This window comes from Rhinolophus sinicus, chromosome 16, assembly GCF_057876585.1.
Source record: "Rhinolophus sinicus isolate RSI-liver-muscle chromosome 16, RSI-T2T, whole genome shotgun sequence".
Classification (NCBI taxonomy): domain Eukaryota; kingdom Metazoa; phylum Chordata; class Mammalia; order Chiroptera; family Rhinolophidae; genus Rhinolophus; species Rhinolophus sinicus.
Window position 1 is genome coordinate 92,842,429 of NC_142516.1, and position 20,870 is coordinate 92,863,298.

Here is a 20,870-nt window from a genome sequence, read left to right on the forward strand (position 1 = left end):
GCTCTTCCCATTGTCTATGATTAGTCTCCAAAATATGTGCAATTTCAAATTATTTAAGTAAGAAGGAAACTGATTTTGACAATAGAAACCCCACATCCAAGAATAGTGTTTAATGAGCCTTAGAAAATATACTAATGGAGTTTTCAAAAATTCAGTTCCCCTGTGATGAATCCCTTTTATCACACACTCTTGGCCATTTAAATTTCAAGGGTCACAGGGTTTTGTGTATGTTATTGGTTACAAAGACAGGGATCACTCAACCTTCCTCTTAGTGAGTGAATTTATAAAGCACTTTCTTATAGACAGTCTAAAGAACACCAGAAAAATGTTTTCTCTGTAGTTTGGACTTCATAAACCATCAGAGTCAGCTTCAAAGTAATGTCAGAACGTCATCATGCTCAGCCTTGCAATCTCTTTTCATTTCTCCCCTATTTTTATGTGCAAAGTAAATGGTATTCCCTCATTATTTGCAATAGGTTATAAAGCTGAAGAACATATGAAAAGAATAGACCAAACATTGGGATAGCTACAATAAGGTTTCGGGCTTGTCCTTGGATGAGTGTTAAGGTGCATGCCTGGCTCACTGCCCGTGTACCAATAACCTTTCTTCATCATTTTTATACAACACTCTTAAGGCATTATTTTGGATTCAAAATTAAAACTTTAGCACAATGTATTTTTAAGGTTATTTAATAGCATCGCAACATACATGATATATTCATTTATTTTTCCCCAGAAAGAAGAACTGTGTGTGAATCTGAAGATGACCTGTTATGTGACAGGTTATATAGGCAGTGACCAAACTAACATTTAAAAGTTCCAATTTTAGGGCCAGCCCGGTGGCTCAGGCGGTTAGAGCTCCATGCTCCTAACTCCGAAGGCTGCCGGTTCGATTCCCACATGGGCCAGTGGACTCTCAACCACAAGGTTCCCAGTTCAATTCCTCGAGTCCCGCAAGGGATGGGGGGCTCCGCCCCCCACAACTAAGATTGAGCACTGCACCTTGAGCTGAGCTGCCGCTGAGCTCCCAGATGGCTCAGTTAGTTGGAGCGCATCCTCTCAACCACAAGGTTGCCAGTTCGATTCCTCGACTCCCGCAAGGGATGGTGGGCTGCGTTCCCTGCATCTAAGATTGAACACAGCACCTTGAGCTGAGCTGCCTCCGGGATGGCTCAGTTGGTTGGAACGCCTTTTCTCAACCACAAGGTTGCCGGTTCAACTCCCGCAAGGGATGGTGGGCTGTGCCCCCTGCAATTAGCAACAGCAACTGGACCTGGAGCTGAGCTGTGCCCTCCATAACTAAGACCAAAAGGACAACAACTTGACTTGGAAAAAAAAAAGTCCTGGAAGTACACACTGTTCCCCAATAAAGTCCTGTTCCCCTTCCCCAATAAAATCTTTTTTTAAAAAAAGTTCCAGTTTTAGTTTTTATGCTTTAAGCATTTTACATCAAGTTCCTATATTGAGTTGATAAACTATTTCCCAAACCCTCTCTGTGATGCTTTCCTTCCTAAGGGAGCCCACAGGGATCCATGCAGGTAACATGTCCATGAAATTCAGAGGCCTTCCTGTCATCATCTCCATAGATGCCTGGAACTGTGACATTGATCAGTAATGGGCAGCAGAGTATTTGGTAAAATGTTTGGTGGCAGGCCAAACTGTACCCCTAGTACCATGTAGAATAGGGAAAACTTTAGATTTCTAAGTCATGGGTTGCACACATACTGTCCAATGCTTCCAGATGAATAACTGTTCAGTTCAAGCATTTTATTCATATTAGTACTATTCCGAATGCACCTGTTAGTCACGTGTTCTCTCAGCTATATGCATCGCCATTGACCTGATACTGGAGCATTTCAAAGCATTATGATTCTAAAGAGGATGCCCCAATTGATGAAAGATGAACAAAAGGGCCAGTTCCTTCCGTTAAGCCAAGTGTTATATATTTAGTCTTGCGTATATTGCACGGGTTTATTGAAATTGCACCTCTACGGAGCGATCTCTTTTTCAGGTGCTCATAACCTGAAAGGTCATAGATTCTGGCCTGAAATCAACATGCACAATAGCATAACACTACTGGTAATTATGATCCATTCTATACGAGGTGACAGCAGACCCAGCGCCCCGCCCCCCATGTCCTCTGAGCAGTTAACACTGGCTAAGAACTAGCCAGTGGGGGGTACACTTCAAATGTAATGCATTTCCCGCTATTGGTAGAGAAATGGAGATGTAGCTAAGTGCTGCCTAACACATGAAACCGTCCTCCGAGCACTTTTAGGGTCTAAAGATCATTTGTTCTGTTCATCTCCCTTTGCATACCCAGATGAAGCGCTAACAGGCTTCTCTACTGAATACTTTCCAAGCTATGTCTCGTGCTCTGTCAACCAGATCTTGACCCTTGCTCCAGGGAGCTCAGATAACGTCCATGACATCGTACGGTAAATTGAAATGACATGTTGTTAGACAGCTCTATGGAGGTGGTTTTTGAACCTATTCAATGAAAGAACAGTGGTGTGGGAGGAGAGCATTTTTGGGGAAAAGGTAACTCCTTGGTCGGCAGGAGATTTCTCACTGACTGACCTTAATTAACTCTGGTGTCATATGAAAAGGAGCTGTGCACGGGTACAGGTCGTTGGGAGGGTAGGCTCCTGATGGTAGCCTGGTGACAGGCCTAATGATAAATGGACATGCCCTGTGAAACCCTCACCCTCGGAGAAGCCAGTGTCAAGTAAGAGCTCAGAGAGGCCCACTGAAGACGTGCCCCCTCATAAACACTGACAGTCGGAATGTCGATGTTATGAGAGGACTTTTCTCTTGGTAAACATCTCAAATCACAGCAAATTTTTCCTTTTAAATAACTTTGATAAAGTTTAAGGAAAAATGAGTAAAGTGAATAACTCATGCATGGATGGAATGAAGCCCATCCAAGTTGTGATTATTTTAGGGACTGCCCACTTCACAACAGCTCATCGTGGGCTGTCCTTTGTGCCACACCCTGAAAAGCTATTCAAGGATTTTGTGGACCGACAATTAAAATACAAATTGTAAAATAGCTTTAAAACAGACCGCAGCAGAATTATTCAAATGAACGTATCTATAGGGTGGTGACAATGCTAACTGCTGAAATGAAACTTTTTAATAATGTGTTCACTTGTTTTCTTACACCTGAATTCAAGATATAAATGCTAGGGGCGGCCAGATGGCTCAGTTGGTTGGAGCGCAAGCTCTGAACAACAGGGTTGCTGGTTCGATTCCCACGTGGGACAGTGAGCTGCGCCCTCCCCAACTAGATTGAAGACAACAAGCTGCCGCTGAGCTGCCAGAGGGGCGGCCGGGTGGCTCAGCTGGTTAGAGCGCGAGCTTTCAACAACAAGGTTGCCGGTTCAATTCCCGCATGGGATGGTGGGCTGTGCCCCCTGCAACTAAAGATTGAAAACGGCAACTGGACTTGGAGCTGAGCTGCATCCTCCACAACTAGACTGAAGGACAATGACTTGGAGCTGATGGGCCCTGGAGAAACACACTCTTCCCCAATATTCCCCAATAAAATTTAAAAAAAAATCCTACTATAAAAAAAGACATAAATGCTAGATAAACGACTATTTAAAATTTCCTATTAAGCCATGGATATCAGACACTTCACCTTTCAAATGTAATGTTTTGGGGATTACTTAGAACAGCAAGAACTCTAAGGCCAGAAACCAGTGGATTCTTTGCATGAGTCCGCGTGGTAAAATAGTGAGTTTAAGATAATGTAAAGATGTAAAGAAAAGTAGCATGTCCCTGGGATTAGCAACTTTCTACCAATGAAACGTGTTGTTGCTGGACAGCAGCCACCTAAACATTGAGTCCTCTGGGGACCCTGAAGAGGAAGAATACAGGTACCCTAACGTACAATATCCTACATCTGTCCATTTAGCTACGTAAGGGATTAGTCAACAGTGCGTCAGCACTTTGTGCTATTGTCAGATAGAAGTCATTTCCTACACCGCAGCCTAGAGAGCTCTTTCTGTGCCTAGAAGAATGAAGAATGTGATTAAGACACAGACACAACAAAACCTTTTATTTCTACATCCACCTCCCCACCACATCCCAAACAAACTCTGTTTTCACAGAGAGAAAAGTGTGCATACGAGTAGGTAGGGTATGTATGTGCGCATGTATTTATGAAAAAACCGTTTCTTTTGGTGCCTCCTTGATTTAAGGCAAAACTGTTTTTGGGGGAAGAATTACATTTTTAAAACGGATATCATGGCTAATTGTGAGACTCAGATTATGCCGATGCTGGGCCATCTTTGATTGAATCTGTTGGTAGATGGGACATGAGCCCTCTGGTCTTTTCCCATCACCCTAGAAGTGAGAGGAAAACGCACATTATAAGGTCCTCCTTCAAAGTGTGTCCGCGTAGCGAGTGGTGTGGTCTTCATTTAAGTTATTCCATCTATGTGCATTTGGTTATAATGTAAACTTCCTGCTAACCGATAAATACTTTACTAGAGCCACGACACAGAGGTTACAACCAACGTGCGACTTTTTATCACGTACTATAGCCTTGTAGGAAATTAGCATCTCAAACAAAAATCTTGGTAGTGTCTAGAAATTTGGTTCACTTGCAATTGCATTCTTAACCTTTCTCCCACTCTTGCTACCAATGAAAAATGCTGCTCGAGTTAGTCTATGAATCATAAGCTTTTAATAAGCTACATCTTGAGGAAAGAATATCTTCTTTTATTATGAATTATGCTTAATTAACCTCATACGACCTTGGTAGAGGCTCATGATCTTAAGATCAAATTTTAGAAACATGATACTTGGAGATTTATACTTAGATAAAGAGAACATTTATCATGTAGGATTATGTACTATTGAAAACATGGAATGCGAAATCAAAGACAGATGCGTCTCGTGTGAAATAAATCTAATATATAAAGCTTTGTGTTAAAAACAAATAATTAGAAATCAATTTTAATTCAAAAGGAAACATCAGATTTCTTCTCACAACATTATTTTCAATGTGACTCAGTTTGTTAACATTCCAATTTAAATAAAAAATTTGTTATAAAATTCAGTTAAAATTCAAAAGATGCAATTAGAAGTGATTTAACATTAAACTAAATTTAAAAGATTGTAATCTAGGGGAACAGTGAGTTTTTGCAATATGTCTGTAAAACTTCTAATACATAAACAGTGATGTTACTGAACTTGAAGGAAAAATTATTTCCCTAAAATCCGCCTTCTAAAGCTTTAAGCTGGAAAAAACACCAAGTATAAAATCGATCACTGATGGTATCGTATGTGGCAACAAAATTCAAAATAGCTTGATAATCTAGGCCTTCAACTTAATTGAGTACTTCAGTCATGAGTTTGTGTTTTTATAACAGCTTTGCGATAAAATTCGCATAGCATAAAATTCACTGTTTAAAATTGTATAATTCAGTGGTTTTTAATATAGTCACAGACTTGTGCAACCCCCACCACTGTCTAATTTTAGAGCATTTTCATCACCCCAAAAAGAAACCTCATGCCCATTGCCAGTCACTCTCCATTCCCCCCTCCCCTAGCACTAATCTGCGTTCTGTCTCCATGGAATTGCCTATTCTGGACATTTCCTATACATGGAGTCATATAATGGTGGCCTTTGTGGCTAGCATCTTTTACTTAGCATAATGTTTTTATTATTGTTTATCCATTTATCATTGGTGGGCATTTGGAGTGTTTTCAATTTTGGGGCCATGGATAAGTTTTTATATGGACGTGTGTTTTTAGTTCTCTTGGGTAGGTACCTAGGAGAGTGGGGTACCTGGGTCATATATTTAACTTATGTTTAAGCATTTGAGGAACTGCTGTACTGTTCTCCGAAGTGATCGCACCATTTTACAATCCTGCCAGCAATATGTGAGGGCTCTGATTTCACCACATCCTCACCAACACCTGTTATTGCCTGTCTCCTTTATTTAAGCCATCCTAGTGGGTGTGAGGTAGTATTTCATTGTGGTTTGCATTTGCATTTTCCTGGTGACTAATGGCATCCAGCATCTTTTCATGTGCTTATTGGCCATTGTATCTCTTCCTTGGGAAACTGTCTATTCAGATCCTTTGCCCATTTTTAAATTGAGTTATTTGCCTTTTTATTAGTCGTGTCTTTTAAATGGGATTTCTAACTTGTACATTTGGTATCAATTAGTGTGATCTCAGAATCACAGAATCTTTAGGCTGGAAGGGATTGTAAAAATCTCAGTCCAACCCCCTCTGTTGGCAGATGAAGAATCGGAGGGTTAAAGTGACATGCCCACAGTCACACCAGAGCTAGTTATAGTTAGTAGCAGAGCTTCGGAGAGTAACTATTCTACGTAGAAAACGAAAATATAGATATTTCATGATTTATATTTGAATAAGGCCCCTTTTTCACAGAGACCAGCCGTCTGATTTCAATATAGTAGAGGCCAAGGGATGTCATTTGGAAGGAAGAGGGCCTAAGGGACTTGTCTTAAAGTGGCATTCAACCAGTAAAAGCAGTGTTTCTACGTAGATCAATAAAATGGCAGCTTTCTAAACGTACTTTCAGTCAGACTTTACAGAATAGTCTTCTCTCGGCTTTAACATGGTGAACCGTGTGTGGTTCATCGTGTGTGAGCTCGTGCCTTTGGGATCTCACACAGTAGCTTTGAAGAAAGAGCCTCCGTCATTTGGGCTTTGGATTTGGTTGCAAAACAAAGCCATACTTGGAGTTTTACTAAGTCTTTCCGTTGAAATCCAAGAAAGCGTTCCATTTGGCTTCATGAAATGAAGGTGGGGAACAGGACAGCCTGTGTGTGGGTTTTCTACCAGAGCTCTGCCGTGTGGGGAGAGAGGGATTTCTGTCAGAGTCCTGAAGTTCTATTCTTTTTCTACCTACCAGACAATATGGAGCGGACAAAGAAGACAGTATTCAGACACAAACAGCAAAGTATCTGTTCACATGAGTCCACAGACACACACTGGTCTTTTAACACTACCAGCCCACACCATTGAATAGCTTTTTCCTAATAAAGAAGCGTGTGATAAAGCTAATTTCCATGGTCTGCAGTGAGTTTTTTTGTTTTATTTAAAGAATACTCTTCCTGATCTAAGGAGACCTCTTTGCCCCACATGGTTGTATTGTAGTTGACTTTGATGAAAATAGTTCACAGACCACCTAGTTCACTGAGGGGACAATGCCTTTTAAACCAGGCGTGTAGGCTACCTGGCAAACTGGAGTTTTGAACCCCACTGGGGCAGGAGAGCTTCACAATGGGGGAGTTGAGCTTCACAGTGGGGTGGGTCATAGTTAAATTATAGCACTCCACCCTTGGAAATGGGGTGTCCTGTGGGTTTGTTTCTGAATGACTCTAAGCTACTTAGAAGAGAAAAACTGATTGCATGTGTTGTGCAGATGGACCCGTATGGGACCTGTGCATGTTTATAACTTTATATGTATCACTAGGGAGCTGGAGAACGTGTCTGACATGCAGTAGGCACTCAAAACTTGTGAGTTAAGTCTTTACTCAATCAGGTGTATCCATATTGAACTGCCACAAAGAAATGAGGTAAGGCCTAATGTCATTTCAAAGCATTTGAAGAATAAATATTTCACTTTCCTTTTTCCTTATTAGTTTTCCTGTTAAACTGTATCTTGGCACCTCCATTAATCTTTATGAGACTCTAGCTTCTTATTAACTGAGGAATGGTGATCTCTGTGGCCAGTAACTTGCAGTTTCCTTATACTTCTCCTTTCCTTTATTTTAATCAATGACTTTTATCTAGCTTCCTCATTCCAAGTGCAAAATTCACTTATGTCAGTGGAGACGAATTATATAGTAAAATATTTTTCTTAGCCTTTCCCCCTACACTGTCCAATCGCCCTATTTTTGTCTCAGTGTCTTATTTAACCACTCAGCTATGTAGTCTTCTTTCCGTTGGGGGTGGGACCGGAGGACCAGGCAGATGATGATATATTCTATGCGGGATCTTCTCTCAGCTGGCATTTGGGTAGTCCTTTGAGGTCAAAGTTTCTCTCTGATGAGGGTCAGGATCACTGGTGTTCTAGGTTGCTGATAAAGATTCATCCTGCAAATACCTCCTCCTACTCTCTGGTTTCTGGTGGGTGAAGGTTGTTTAAGATGGTGTTACACATGTTTGGAAAATGCAAATATAATAATGATTATAATTGGGGGGTGGGGGGAAGGAAGATTCACACATTTTGGAAACCAAAGCAGCAGACAGTACTTATTGCATCAAATCATGAAAAGGGAAGTTTCTTCCCCGAGGCCTCTCTTGGATGAGCAAGCTCATCATCTCCACACAAACCACAGAGATTACCTGCAAGCAGTGCCAGAATTTTCCGCAGGAAGCTGTGCTGGATCTTTTCCAGCACACGGACAATTGCTCAACTAAATCCCCAGAGTTCCATGCCAGAAAGAAGGGCAGAAATTATTCTGCCCCCGGCATTTCTCAGGCCAGGTATTATCAATTGCTAGCCGAGGCTTTAGAAAAGCCCAGTGTTCCCATGGACCACTGATGTTGCCTCAGGAAACCCGTAAGTGAGTCGAGTACAAAATGCTTTCCTAGGTGCCTGAATAGGTTGTGCAATGGGGTTATGTGGTAGACCAATTGTATCTATATGAAACAGTGACTTTAATTTAAATTAGTTAATGTTCAGCCATTGTTTTCCAGTTAACAATTTGAGACCTGGACCTATTTACATAAAAGTTACTTTTAAAATATTAATTTATATCACCAGCAACTCCAGAAAAGCAGAAAATGTTCATTTAACGTCTTTGCAATTCCATACTCAGCAAAATATTCTGACAGGAGTGTGGGTGGGGCGGAATCCCGCTTGATGGCAGTGATGGTGGGTGTCTGCCACTTAGAGGACACAGCACTGAATCCACACACAATGCCTGTGAGGTTTTCTAGTTTCATACGTGAGTCTGCCAAGTAGCAAGAAATTAAGAAATGTGCGAAGCCATGCAGTGAATAAATGGAGAAATTTGGCTTCGAATGCAGATCTTTAACTGAGTCTAGTTTTTTGTTTGTTTGTTTGTTTGTTTGTTTGTTTGAAATATTAGGACCCAAGAGAAACACTAGGGAGCACTGCTAGACTTAACCGTGGACATTTGATCATCTATTTCATCTCTCCGATCTGTGATCTAACATTGGACCATTCAGCTCAATCTCCCACCTTGAATTCCGCTGCATAAACCTATGTTTTGAGTAAAAAAAAAAAAAAAAAAAAAAGATCTCCTAAGGCTGACTCCAAATATTTCACTTTCCTCTCTCCCAGAATACCTTCCCTCCCTCCCCCCTCATTCCTTCTAATCCTGAGCTTTCACCCGGTCTGTGCAGCTGCCTCAGCAGGAAGAGGAGGAGGATGGTGAGGGGAGGGGCGAGAGGAGGCGAAGGGGCCGAGAGGTCCTGGTAGGGGTCCAGCCTGACCGTCAGCGAGAGTTTCAGGAGAGGATCTACCCCTGTAGCACCAAACTGGGTCTGTCAGCAACAGCAAGTCAGAGATCCAGGGCCCAGCAGTCCAGTCTGTCAATGTGCAGAGTTGTGGAGAGGAATGACTTCAGCAGGTCCCAGAGCCAGTCACAGGATGGCTCTTAGAACTGTGCAGGGTTGTAAGGCACTTCTGCAGCTCACTTCAGTCTTACAGCAGTCCCCACGGAATCTGCTCGTCCAATGTCACAGAGGGGGGAGCAGTTCCCGCTTTTCTGTTCCCTGATAGAGGGGACTTGGAGATGATGTAAGACTGACCAAATGGCTTCTAAAACTGATTTTGGTTCTAAAATTAGTTTTACAAATGAGGAAACTAGTTCAGAAAGAGAAATGACTCACCCAAAATATCATGGCTCAGGAAAATTTCTATATACTGTATTCAGAAAAAAGATCAGGCCGTATATACAGATGACCCACACTGGTATTAGAACTGTATTTTGGATTTCATTGACATTTTATCCTGAGAGTTTTTAATAACCTACTATACAGTCTTAATATAGTTACATTTTGAACCATGTATAAATCTCTTACTATTCTAAATTAATGGGCTTTTGGATATTATTCAGATTGTTTGGTATAATAGGATAGACACTACTCATGAGTAAGACTTGGAGTAGAAAAAACTAGTGAATTAAAATAAATTTGTAGTACCGTGTTTCCCTGAAAATAAGACCTAGCCAGACAATCAGCTCTCATGTATCTTTTGGAGTAAGAATTAATATAAGACCCAGTCTCATTTTGCTGTAATATAGTAAGACCCGGTCTTATATACAAGACCGGGTCTTATACTAATTTTTGCTCCAAAAGACACATGAGAGCTGATTGTCTGGCTAGGTCTTATTTTCAAGGAAACAAGGTAGCTGTACCTTTATGCATATGCAAGTAAGATAAAGATGAAAAGTCACCTTTATGGAAAGATATAACTTAAAAAAAAATGAGAGGGTAGTTTGCAAATAATACATTTCAAAAATTTGTTTTCCAGGATCTAGTTCAGGTTCAAAATTAAAAGGCCCTGAACTGAGTTTAAAAGGCACCCAGCATGTCATGCAAGCAGGCCAGACGCTGTATCTCAAATGCAGGTAAGCGACTGTTGGTTTGGGGATAACCTGGCTGCCCTTCCCAAACGAAGTAGAAAGGTCGCTTCTCAGAGCAGGAAGGTGGGGACTTCAGTGTCTCAAGTGCAAACCACAGTGCCCTGCTTCCTCTAGAGGTTGATGCACCTCCTGGAGAGACTCACTCACTCCAGGGGAGGCAAGTGGGAAGGGATGCCTGGAACATTTTTGCATCTTTATTCTGACTTGTTTAAAAGCTTTTTGGAATGTGTGTGTTTCTGTAAAGAAGGTGACTACACTAAAGAGAGGACCTCAGAATAGTGCTTCCTAATGCAGGGAGGGTCTCAGAACTGCCCCAGCCCTAACTGTGTTTTGTTTCCTTATCTGTATTGAAGGGGGGCAGCAGCCCATGCGTGGTCCTTGCCTGAAACGGTGAGTAAGGAAAGCAAAAGGCTGAGCATAACTAAATCTGCGTGTGGAAAGAACGGCAAGCAGTTCTGCAGTACTCTGACCTTGGCCACAGCCCAGGCAAACCACACGGGCTTCTATAGCTGCAAATATCTCTCCATGCCTGCTTCGAAGAAGAAGAAAACTGAATCTACAATCTATATATTTATTAATGGTAAGACTTCCATTTTCTACATCCGTTTTCTGTCGCTTCCCAGGGGGTCACAAACCCACCCTGATCCATTGGAAAGGGGGCTTTCCTAGGGCAAAGTGTGAAAGAAAGAGGACATGCAAGAGCTTCTAGCCTAATTATGTAGAAACTTTTAGAATGCATTTCTTGGGTGTCGATTTCAATGGGAGTTTTCAAGGACAGTCAGTCAATTGTATGGTCCCTGAAGGGAGAGAGTGTTTTGTCTATTTTGTTCTACAGTATCCGTAGCACCTAGAATAGTGTCTGGCACATAGATGGATGAATACATGAATGACAAGATTTTAGTTGTATCTCTTAATTATTGAGAAGCCCAAAATAGAACACAAGATTTTTTGTACTTTAACACAACTGCGATCCCTTACAAGTTGGAATTGTAAAATTCCAACTGTTCTTTCTACTAAATTCATAAATGTAATGTTGCTAATGTCTTTTGAATGTTATAAATTGGTTCCAGTTGATGGTGTTGTATTATATCATGTTCCTTAAGCAAGTTTATAATGATATAAGAGTTGGCATGTGCCATTACATAGTGAAAAGGGCAAAAGGTAAAAATGAATCACTTTTCGGTTATAATTTTTATGGTATGGTTTTCCCTTCTTAGAGAATGAACAAATAAACTAATATTCAGAGGGAAGAAATGCAGTATCCTTAAAGAAATATAAAATGACAATAGAAATGGATCCTTGAGAAAGAATTAGGGATAGGGCCTGTCATTTTTTTTTTTTCTTGTTTAGTTCCAAGCCAATCTCCAAAACTTGTTGAGAGGGATTTAAAAAAAAAAAAAAAAAAATGAAAACAAGCTCTAGAAAACAAAGCAAAACTATTAGGTACCTCAGTCACAAAATCAAATTAAAAGCCAAACCAAAACAAGCAGCCATCAGTATTGATGGTGTAAATACACAATATGTGTCTACATCAGGGTGAGGGAGAGAACCGGATGTTTGCGGCGGAAGCGATCCCACAGAATTACGTTTTGGTGGGAATCTTTTCATTTTTGAAATAAGGCAACTAAACAATATGTAACTATCACATTCAGGATTCGTCTTAGGAGGTGGTAAACAGTTGTATGATACTGGAAGTAATATCTTTTTAGTTCTTGCCAGCCTGACTTAGACTGAGCCACTTTTCTGTCCCTGCTTCTCCAAACTCCTTTCTGCACATTTTCCACTTTTCCAGCAGGGTAGATAACTGGAGGAGACAACAAACTTCCTAGCAGTTCACCATTGTATGAATGCAGTCACCCCATTTAAAAATAAAATGAGGAAATAGGCCAGGATCTTCACTTAGGGAAATGAGCCCCCTTCCATGGAGAGAAGAGAGGGTGGCAGGCTGGAAGTGCAGCGGGGTGGAGAAGGGGCGGGGCCAGGCCAGACTTTCAGACAGCACTTCTGAGCTCAGGGGGAACTAAGACACAAAGCTTGACAGTGGTGGGGGGGGAAATATATATATATATATATATATATATATGCAGCCATCTGTTCTCTTTTTCTAGTTTCACATAGTAGGTGATGTTCTTTTTACCACTTGTGGAGGGGGGAAAAAAAACCACTTTTTCCCTGTCTTCTAGGGGAGTGGAGTAAAATTCATTCGTACTAAAATTCTCATAAAACTTTCTCCTATGAGTTTATCAGAGTCTGACTTGCAAATTAAATATTTAAACGAGTAAAAGGCGGCCATCTCTTGTTTTCTCTCTAAAAAATAATGTTCACTGTTTCATCTTTAATTCCTATACTGTTAAACAGACCTCGTGGGCTGATGAAGCCAGTAGGTAGGGAGTGCTGAACCCGTCTCCTTCAATCCCCTTTGATAGTAGAAGAGAAACTTAGCTACTTAGAATTAGTTCCAGTTCAACCATTACTGTGTCACATCAATTGTTAATCTAAGCCCCATGAGGACCAGGCCCATGTCTGTTTACATTACTTTTATCTGCAGTGTGCCGCCCCGCTACAGTGAGACTTCAGGAGTATTTGTTAAAGGAATATATGAAGTGATTCACAGAGGCTGTGTAGAATACGGTGTTGAAATGGACACTGAGGCTGAATCCCAGGCAAAACTGGTTATTGATGTCTGTCATGAGACCTAAAGGGGGAGTCACGGCCATTGGGTCATGTGTTGATCACGTCTGCTCTCCTGCAGTTGTCCACATGCATTAGCATAAAGTTACACATCTCAGAGTCTCAAAGCTCCTGCATAATCTCATTGGACATCAGCAAATGGTCTATTTCAAAGACCATGTATTCGGAGAAGGAAAGGTTGTGAAATGCGTTGTCTTTCATAGGACATTACTATAGAATATACTGGGGGTGCCCAAAAAAATGTGTACTAGTGCACACTTTGGTCAGCGTTGCTCAAGCAGTAGTTCACCGTAATCAGAAGTGTCTGGACGCTGATGGGAACCACTTTGAGCACCTCTTGTCATTGCAGAAGTCAAACGTGACTTGTATTCATCTTTTGTTGTTGGTATATATTGATATAGGAACACCAGTTGTGTTGTCTTTTTCCTGGTAGGGAAACATTGGTCTCATATCACACTTTACTGAAGTTCCACACAGCTGCCATACAGGTCATTCGGCCCAGGTGACTCTGCCAAATATCCTAACATTTTTATGTATTTCCTGCTTTCATTTTTTTATTAGTTCTCTTTCTGAGAAAATTTGGTCTTATGCTTCTGTTTTTATTGATCCTTACTACATTACGGTTTCATTTCATTCAGGGGCACAAAACTCATTTCTGATGACTCAGGACTGTCTCTGAGTTAATAAAACTCCAATCAGTTCCTAACACACAGCTGTGATCACTCGCTGGGTAGTAACTGGTTCTCACTTATTTATTATTGTTAAATCTTTACTTAGAGCACATTATCTTATTTGGAGAATCCCCACCCCTGATAAGCAGCTGCAGATGTGTTGGCATTTCACTTCTGTTTCTATAAAGAGGAGAAACACGGCTAGACACACATTTTGAAAAGGCAGAGATGTGTAGTCTGATAGGGCACCGAGAAAAAGAATCAGGGCTGGAGAGCTTTGTCTACAAAACGCCAGGTCCAGTGTGTGCATTACAAGCAAACTGCTACTTAGCTATTTTGAATGTCTGCTGTGCAGTAGGCACAGTTGCCACCTGAGCATGAATTTGGACATGACCTCTGACACGTAGTGCACAGAAAAGTCAGTGTCACCACTCATTATAACAGTATGCATAAATGCACCAAACATCTGGCATAATTCATTCCATTAATTTAGTTACTGAGGTAATTGTATTTAACTACTTTATTTAATTACTGAATTGTCTGGTAAACCAAAATTTCTCTTATAATAACAAAGAATTCATTTGTAGTTTGTTTTCATTTAAACAAATGGTTTCACTTACATTAAGCCATTTAATTCTCACAACCATCGGGGAAGTACTAGTCTTCTCTCCTTCTTATAAGTGAAGGACCTAAGAGCCACTTCACATCCGGGCTATGTGAGGAGCGACAGAAAAGAGTTAGCAGCAGAGTGAGATGGTCATACTTTTCCATTCAGAATCTCTGAGGGGGCGAGACTGGAGCAGGAAGACCAGGCAGGGACTGCTGTGTGTAGTGAGGCAGGAGAGCTGGTGGCCCAAGGTCGCCATAGTAGCTGTGGGGAAGGAGAGAAGTTGATGGTTGGAGGGGTTCCATCAGCCCTGGTGCATGGGTGGCTTGGGGTGGGTGAGGGAGAGGGAGGAGTCCAAGTGACACCAGAATTCTGGAGCGGCAACTTGGCAACAGGTCCCGTAGTGAAGTGGAGCCATGTCTCACAAAATGACATTGATGCGAGACAATCATAACCCTATATACTCTGGCCTGGTCTCCACAAAGGGCTGTTGAAGTGAGAGTAGCTGAAAAATACTACATAGATTTTTAAAAATTGCTTTTGGAAAAGGTGAATGGAACACTTGGTAAATTACAGAAATGTCTAACCACTGGGGCTGTACACCTGAAACTAATATTAAATAATATTGAATGTCAACTGTAATTGAAAAAAAAATGTTGACAAGCAAAAGAAAGAAAGAAAGAAAGAAAAGAAAGAAAGAAAGAAAGAAAGAAAGAAAGAAAGAAAGAAAGAAAGAAAGAAAGAAAGAAAGAAAGAAAATGAATGGAATCCCCCAGTAATTACAGCTACAAAATTCTGGGTCATAAAGAAAAATTGTAAAGCACTCCTAAATGCTTTGCTAATTCAAAACAAAAAGACTTCTAGATGAATCGTAATGTTAGGGCTACTTAGGTGATATTCATCCCCTTTGCCGAGAAAAAGGAACACTTTTACACTTCTTTCTGACTCTATGGGATACACAAGAAATTGGCTCCACCTCAGACTTTTCTAAAAGTTATAGTATTTCATTGACGTTATTATTGTAATACATGAAATATGGCTGTAAAGTGAGAAAACTGACCAGAAAATTTTTAATGGCATCTCCAAAGGATTAATACTTTGTCAGTGTCTCCAATTTATTACAGTTAGGAAGACCTTGAACTTATTGTGTCGAGTTCCCCACACTGTGAAGTCAGCCTGTATCCTTCCCCTCTCGAGGCCCAAGCCTTTCAGGACTATTTAAGTAAAATGTCTTCTCTTGAAAAATTATAATTGAAAAGGGAAAAAAAGGGGTGTGTGTGTGTGTGCATGTTGTGGTTGGGTGGATATATCCTAGTTCTTCCCTGTTAATGAAACTCATTTTCTTCTGTTTCTCTTAACATGATTGTTTGCCTCTCTGAGTCTGTTGAAGCAAATGAGCTGTAGCATTTTCAAAACAGATTTTCCCTCCACTGGTTTTCCCGTATGTATACAACTGATGAGATCTGCATAGCAGCTTAATTGAAAACAATCAGACACACTGGGTATATAACTGGAATGTAATAGAAGTTCTGACAACCCAGGTATTCTGGGAGAGAATAATCATGTTGCCTTCACATAAATATGCTTAGTGGGAAATATTCCTACCTGGCCATAGAGCCTCAAGCAAGTAAAAATACTAACAGCACAGATATTCTGAGAAGGAATCAATGTACTCATTTGTACATTGATTCAGATTTTCCCGAAGAGCTTTTACATATCTCTGAGATAAACCAAGTTGGCATTATTTCTTCCAGTTTATATACAAGAAAACAGCCTCAGTGATCTGCACAAGATAACAGAGCTAATAAAACGACAAGCCAGGCGGGGATCCAGGTCAAATCCCTCAGTCAGGGCTATTTCCACTGCACTAGAGTGTCAGCCAGTGACGTCAGACTGTGAACTAGATGTTGGTTTGATCTTTGAGAATATAGATTGTATAGTCATTAACTTGTTTAAATTTCAAATTCAATATTTTTTTTTCCTTTTTCTTTGAGGAATGATAAGTTAAGCTGGCCTCAGGGTATTTTTCTGAGCAGTAGACCTTTGAGAAACAAGTCCTGATCCCAAAGAGCTTTGTGTTGTCCCTTGCTGGGCACAGAGTTGGTTTGGCACCATCTGCACGCACACAGTGTCACTGCTGTGTTCTAGCTCATACAACATGAGGAAGAGACACAACTCTATTTACTAAGTTGAGCGGGACTTTTAAAAATGTGCATTCCAACCCATTAATGGGCCATGGAATCAAATTAGTGGGTTGTGATCAGCATCAAAAAAAGAAAAGCAGAATAGAATGGAAAAGATCCAAGCATATTGCAAAAGGTAAGCGTAAGTTTTGTTTAGTGACATTTTTTTTAAATAAAACTATTGTTTCCATTTTGTACACATACATATATACATTATACCCGCATATGTGTAAAATACACGAGAGAGAGAGAGAGAGAGAGAGAGAGAGAGAGAGAAAGAGAGTGTGTGTGTGTGTGTGTGTGTGTGTGTGTGTAATGGGTCTGATGTAAAATGTGCCCCTTACTGTGGCGTAGGCAGTTATCACGTGCCTTATTGTCTAACAGGCTTAGACAGGGTAGGTCATCTCTATTTCATTCCGGAAACCGGTGCCCACAGTGAGCACCGCGGTGCTTTTGCTCACCACTGCTGACACGGCCTGGCGAGATCGTGGCTGTGGAAATCCCCCCTGTCCTCCAGGTACTGGCTGCACAGCTGCTGAGGTCTGTGCCGGTGCGCTCCTTGCATTCCTGAAACGGGGTTTCCCACAGCTAGGTCTGGCCTGGGGGCCGTCAGCAGATGGAGTCTGTCTGCGGATGTGGATCACACACCTGCTACATGCCAGGCCCTGTCACTTGCTCTGTGGGAGGCACAAAGAGCAAAGATACAGGATCTTAGGGTGTAGGAGGCCCCTGGTAGCTTTCTAAGACCATGACTTCAAATAGATTGCTGAGGATTTAAAAATGCACAGGGCTCACTTTAGCAAAGAATAACTTGTTCAAAAGCGGGTCTTTCCAGGGAGTGAGGACTCCGCCAGTAGTCCTGACTGAGGCCCCCTTCAGGCCCCCACTACAGCCTGCATATTCTGTTCCAACACTGCCTTCCAGTAGATTCCTAGCGTGGCAGATGCGCTGGGGAGCACACACGAGATGCTTGGCTGACATTGCTTAGCTGGGTGCTGGCTGAGCAGCTGGCGTTTGTCGCCCATTTGCCACCCTGGGGTGGCGAGGCCGTAAGCACGGCTGTCATAACAGGTAGGGACATGGATGAAAAGAGTAGCAGTCTGCAGATTTCCTCCCAGCACCTCGCGGCTGCCACTTTTCCCCCTGTGGTGACAGCCACATTTGTAAGGTGACAAGGCACAAAGGATGTCAGCCTCCCAACCTGGACTGGAAGGAGGGCTTGCCGACTCCAGCTGTCACACGCACCGTGGTGGGCAGGTCAGACCTGTGACAGACTTTCAGAGCCTCGAAAAACACTGCAGAGGAATCATGGGCACGTTTCTCTGAGAAACTTGAAAAAGAAAAGATTGTTCCTATTCATCAAAATTCTCCTCCGACAGGAAAACAGGCTACAACACCTCATATTTTGTAGGAAGAAAATAATTAAGAAACCAAAAAAACCCACAAAACCTTAGCCACACTAGTTGGCTGAATTCTTTAGGTCAGGATTTCTTAGCAAATTTGACAATACCTATTATTGCTCAGTTAATTTCTAGAGTCCTCTCTGGCTTTCAAGGTCAGTTTTCAGCATGTGCTCATTCAGTCACCCGCCCCCTGCCCATCTACAGAGTCCCCCCACACCTCCCTCACTCACGTCACCTCCATCCTTCACGTGTGGCTCCTTCCACTTATTTTATGAAACTTGTGTTTGTTCTGGCCTGAATCTCTCAGTAAGAACTGGTTCCCAAAGTTTTGGTTTCACGGACTGTCTAAGATTCCTAGCCCAGTGGCCACCTAAGCCCATAATTGTTGGAAGAAAACTTACCAGTCACCTTGAGTCATCAGGAAGCAGCAAATGCAGTCAGGCTGGGCCTCGGATCATGTTTGTCATTCGCACATCACGGCCTGATGTGTTTGCTCGGGAGACAGGTGAACATGTTGGGTGAACAGAGTGTGGACTGTCAGCCTCTGGGCTACACGTTTGGAAACCCAGGTGGGTTTCCTAAAATGGCAGCAGTCTGAGGCTGACCTTCCAGAATTGTACTTCAAATGATCTTCAGTAAAGAATTCCTAGGAGTTTTCTGGCCTGTCTCTGCACACAGCTTCAGCAGAAATTTAGTACGAGGTCAGGTTTTGCTGGAATTTCTTTTTCATTTTCATGAAGTTGTATAAGAGAGGAAACAAATATTTCTAGGATTTGAAATATACACTGATGACACTGTCAATTGGAACCGCAGATTTTTCCTTGGGAAACAGACCCCCTTACAGCCTGGCTGAAGCTCTAAGGCTGAAGCATGAAAGGAGATTATCCATTCTATCCATCACTGGGGGACAGCTGATTGGGACCACATGGCTAGAGTTTAGAGAAGGGTAACTTAACTCTCATCCATTCTCCTTTCCAGTTACATGAAAATCTGATGGAAGACATTCTTGATATCTTTAAGCCCTGCCATTTCACATTTCCCTTCTAGAAACATTTTTGTCATTAGAGACACAAAGGGACTTTGACCGTAGGAAACACATGTGACTGAAATGGAGCCACTCATGTTGGTGACCTCGATGGCAGTCAGGAACCTTGCACCTTCTTTCCTTAGCCCCTGCCGCTGACCTCGTATTCACCTAGCGTGTTCCTAGGGTCTTCATCCTCAGCACCTGGTGGTACCCGCCAAACGTTCAAACTAGTCCTTCAAGAGAGAGCATTCCTGACACTCTCTAGGCTCCATACCAGAAAATTTTGGCGTGCCAGTTCTCTAGAGCAACATTGCTAGCAAAAACACAATTGTATATCACTAGGCATTGAGTACAACTACATAAATATTCAAAAATAATCAGAATGAACATAGTCTTGAATGAGCCATTTGGACAGAACCTAAGTCTTTGAAAAGTTAAAGTTGACTGAGGTAGAATTACGAAATCTCAAGATGGCAGTGAAGTCCAAAGGCAATAAAAGTGACCATATCCTCCCATTTTCCCCCTACATTAAAGAAAATAGTACATTAAAACGTCATGGTTTTAAGGATTTTTTAAAAATCTCCTTTAAGTAATCTTTTAAGAAAATTCAGCAAGGGACTTTTTTAGGAGAAATCCCCTTCAGCTGAAAAGGCTTTAAGTTTCTGATATTTTATAACTTCCTTTAACTATGATAATGAAATGCTTGCCCTGCCCGGAAACGAGGAGGTGATCTGGTTGGGTCTTTACGGTCCTTGCCATTTTGATACTCTTGAGGTTTCCCTTACTATTGAAATTTTTCGTTGTTTTGTCGTCCGATGCATTTTTGCTGGGTTACCTTGGCAGTCCTCTTGGCTCACTCACTGTGCTATTCAAAATCAGTGACTCCTAAAAGCAAAAACACCCCTCCCTTCCTTCCTTCATCAAATATCAATTAATAAGCTATAGTTGAAACAACGTGATCCGGGTTCACCTAGGCCTTTGTAGACATTCCTTCCTAAGAGTGGGGGTCACACCCGGGTGCCGCTCAGGGCTGACCATGCTTCTGTGTACTGCGCACGGTGATGGCTTCATTCTCACAACAACTGCACGGGCTGTGCTGTCATTTTCATCTCCTTTCCACAGAAGGGCTAAGTCACTTGCCCATAGACCTCGTCACGTAACTAGTACATGAGAGAGGAGGCAAACCATGTTTTGCCTTAACCGCGTCTGTGTCAGGAGTTCATATTTATAAAACCCTTAGTTTTAGTGTTTGGCCTGCAGAGTGCACTGTACAGTGTCTACTCTTACTGCTTCTGCTACTGTCAGTATTACCATCTCTGAGCCTTGGTTTCCTCCTCTGTAAAGGACAAGAGCTGTTGCCTCCCGGGGTTGTTAGGAGATGAAATGAGCTCATACGCAGCACTGTGCCTACACTTAGGAGGGTCCGCCGGTAAGAGTTACATGTGAAAGGCACTGTGCCGGCAGAGCAGGAATTACAGATGGTCCTCGCAGCTTCCAAGGGGCCTATGGTTTGGAAGGGCAAATAAAACGGGTGACAGCCAACCATGCTGCAGGGCATTATGGGAAAACCTCAGTGAAAGGAGCATAGCGGAGGGACGGATGCTTGGCCGGGGGCACTTCCACCCCTCCCCGTCCCCTAGCTCTTCTGCCCTAGCTTACTCTCACTCATTTTTCAGGTCTC

General features: G+C 42.0%; 1 protein-coding gene across 1 annotated transcript in view; it reads left to right on the plus strand.

The window, feature by feature from the left end:
* FLT1 (fms related receptor tyrosine kinase 1) overlaps window positions 1-20,870 on the plus strand; it is a 159,936-nt gene that overhangs the window by 14,873 nt on the left and 124,193 nt on the right. Inside the window, exons 2-3 of the mRNA XM_019736494.3 lie at window positions 10,496-10,592; window positions 10,961-11,187. Of these exons, the coding sequence (XP_019592053.2) occupies window positions 10,496-10,592; window positions 10,961-11,187 (324 nt within the window). The remainder of the gene's footprint in view (window positions 1-10,495; window positions 10,593-10,960; window positions 11,188-20,870) is intronic.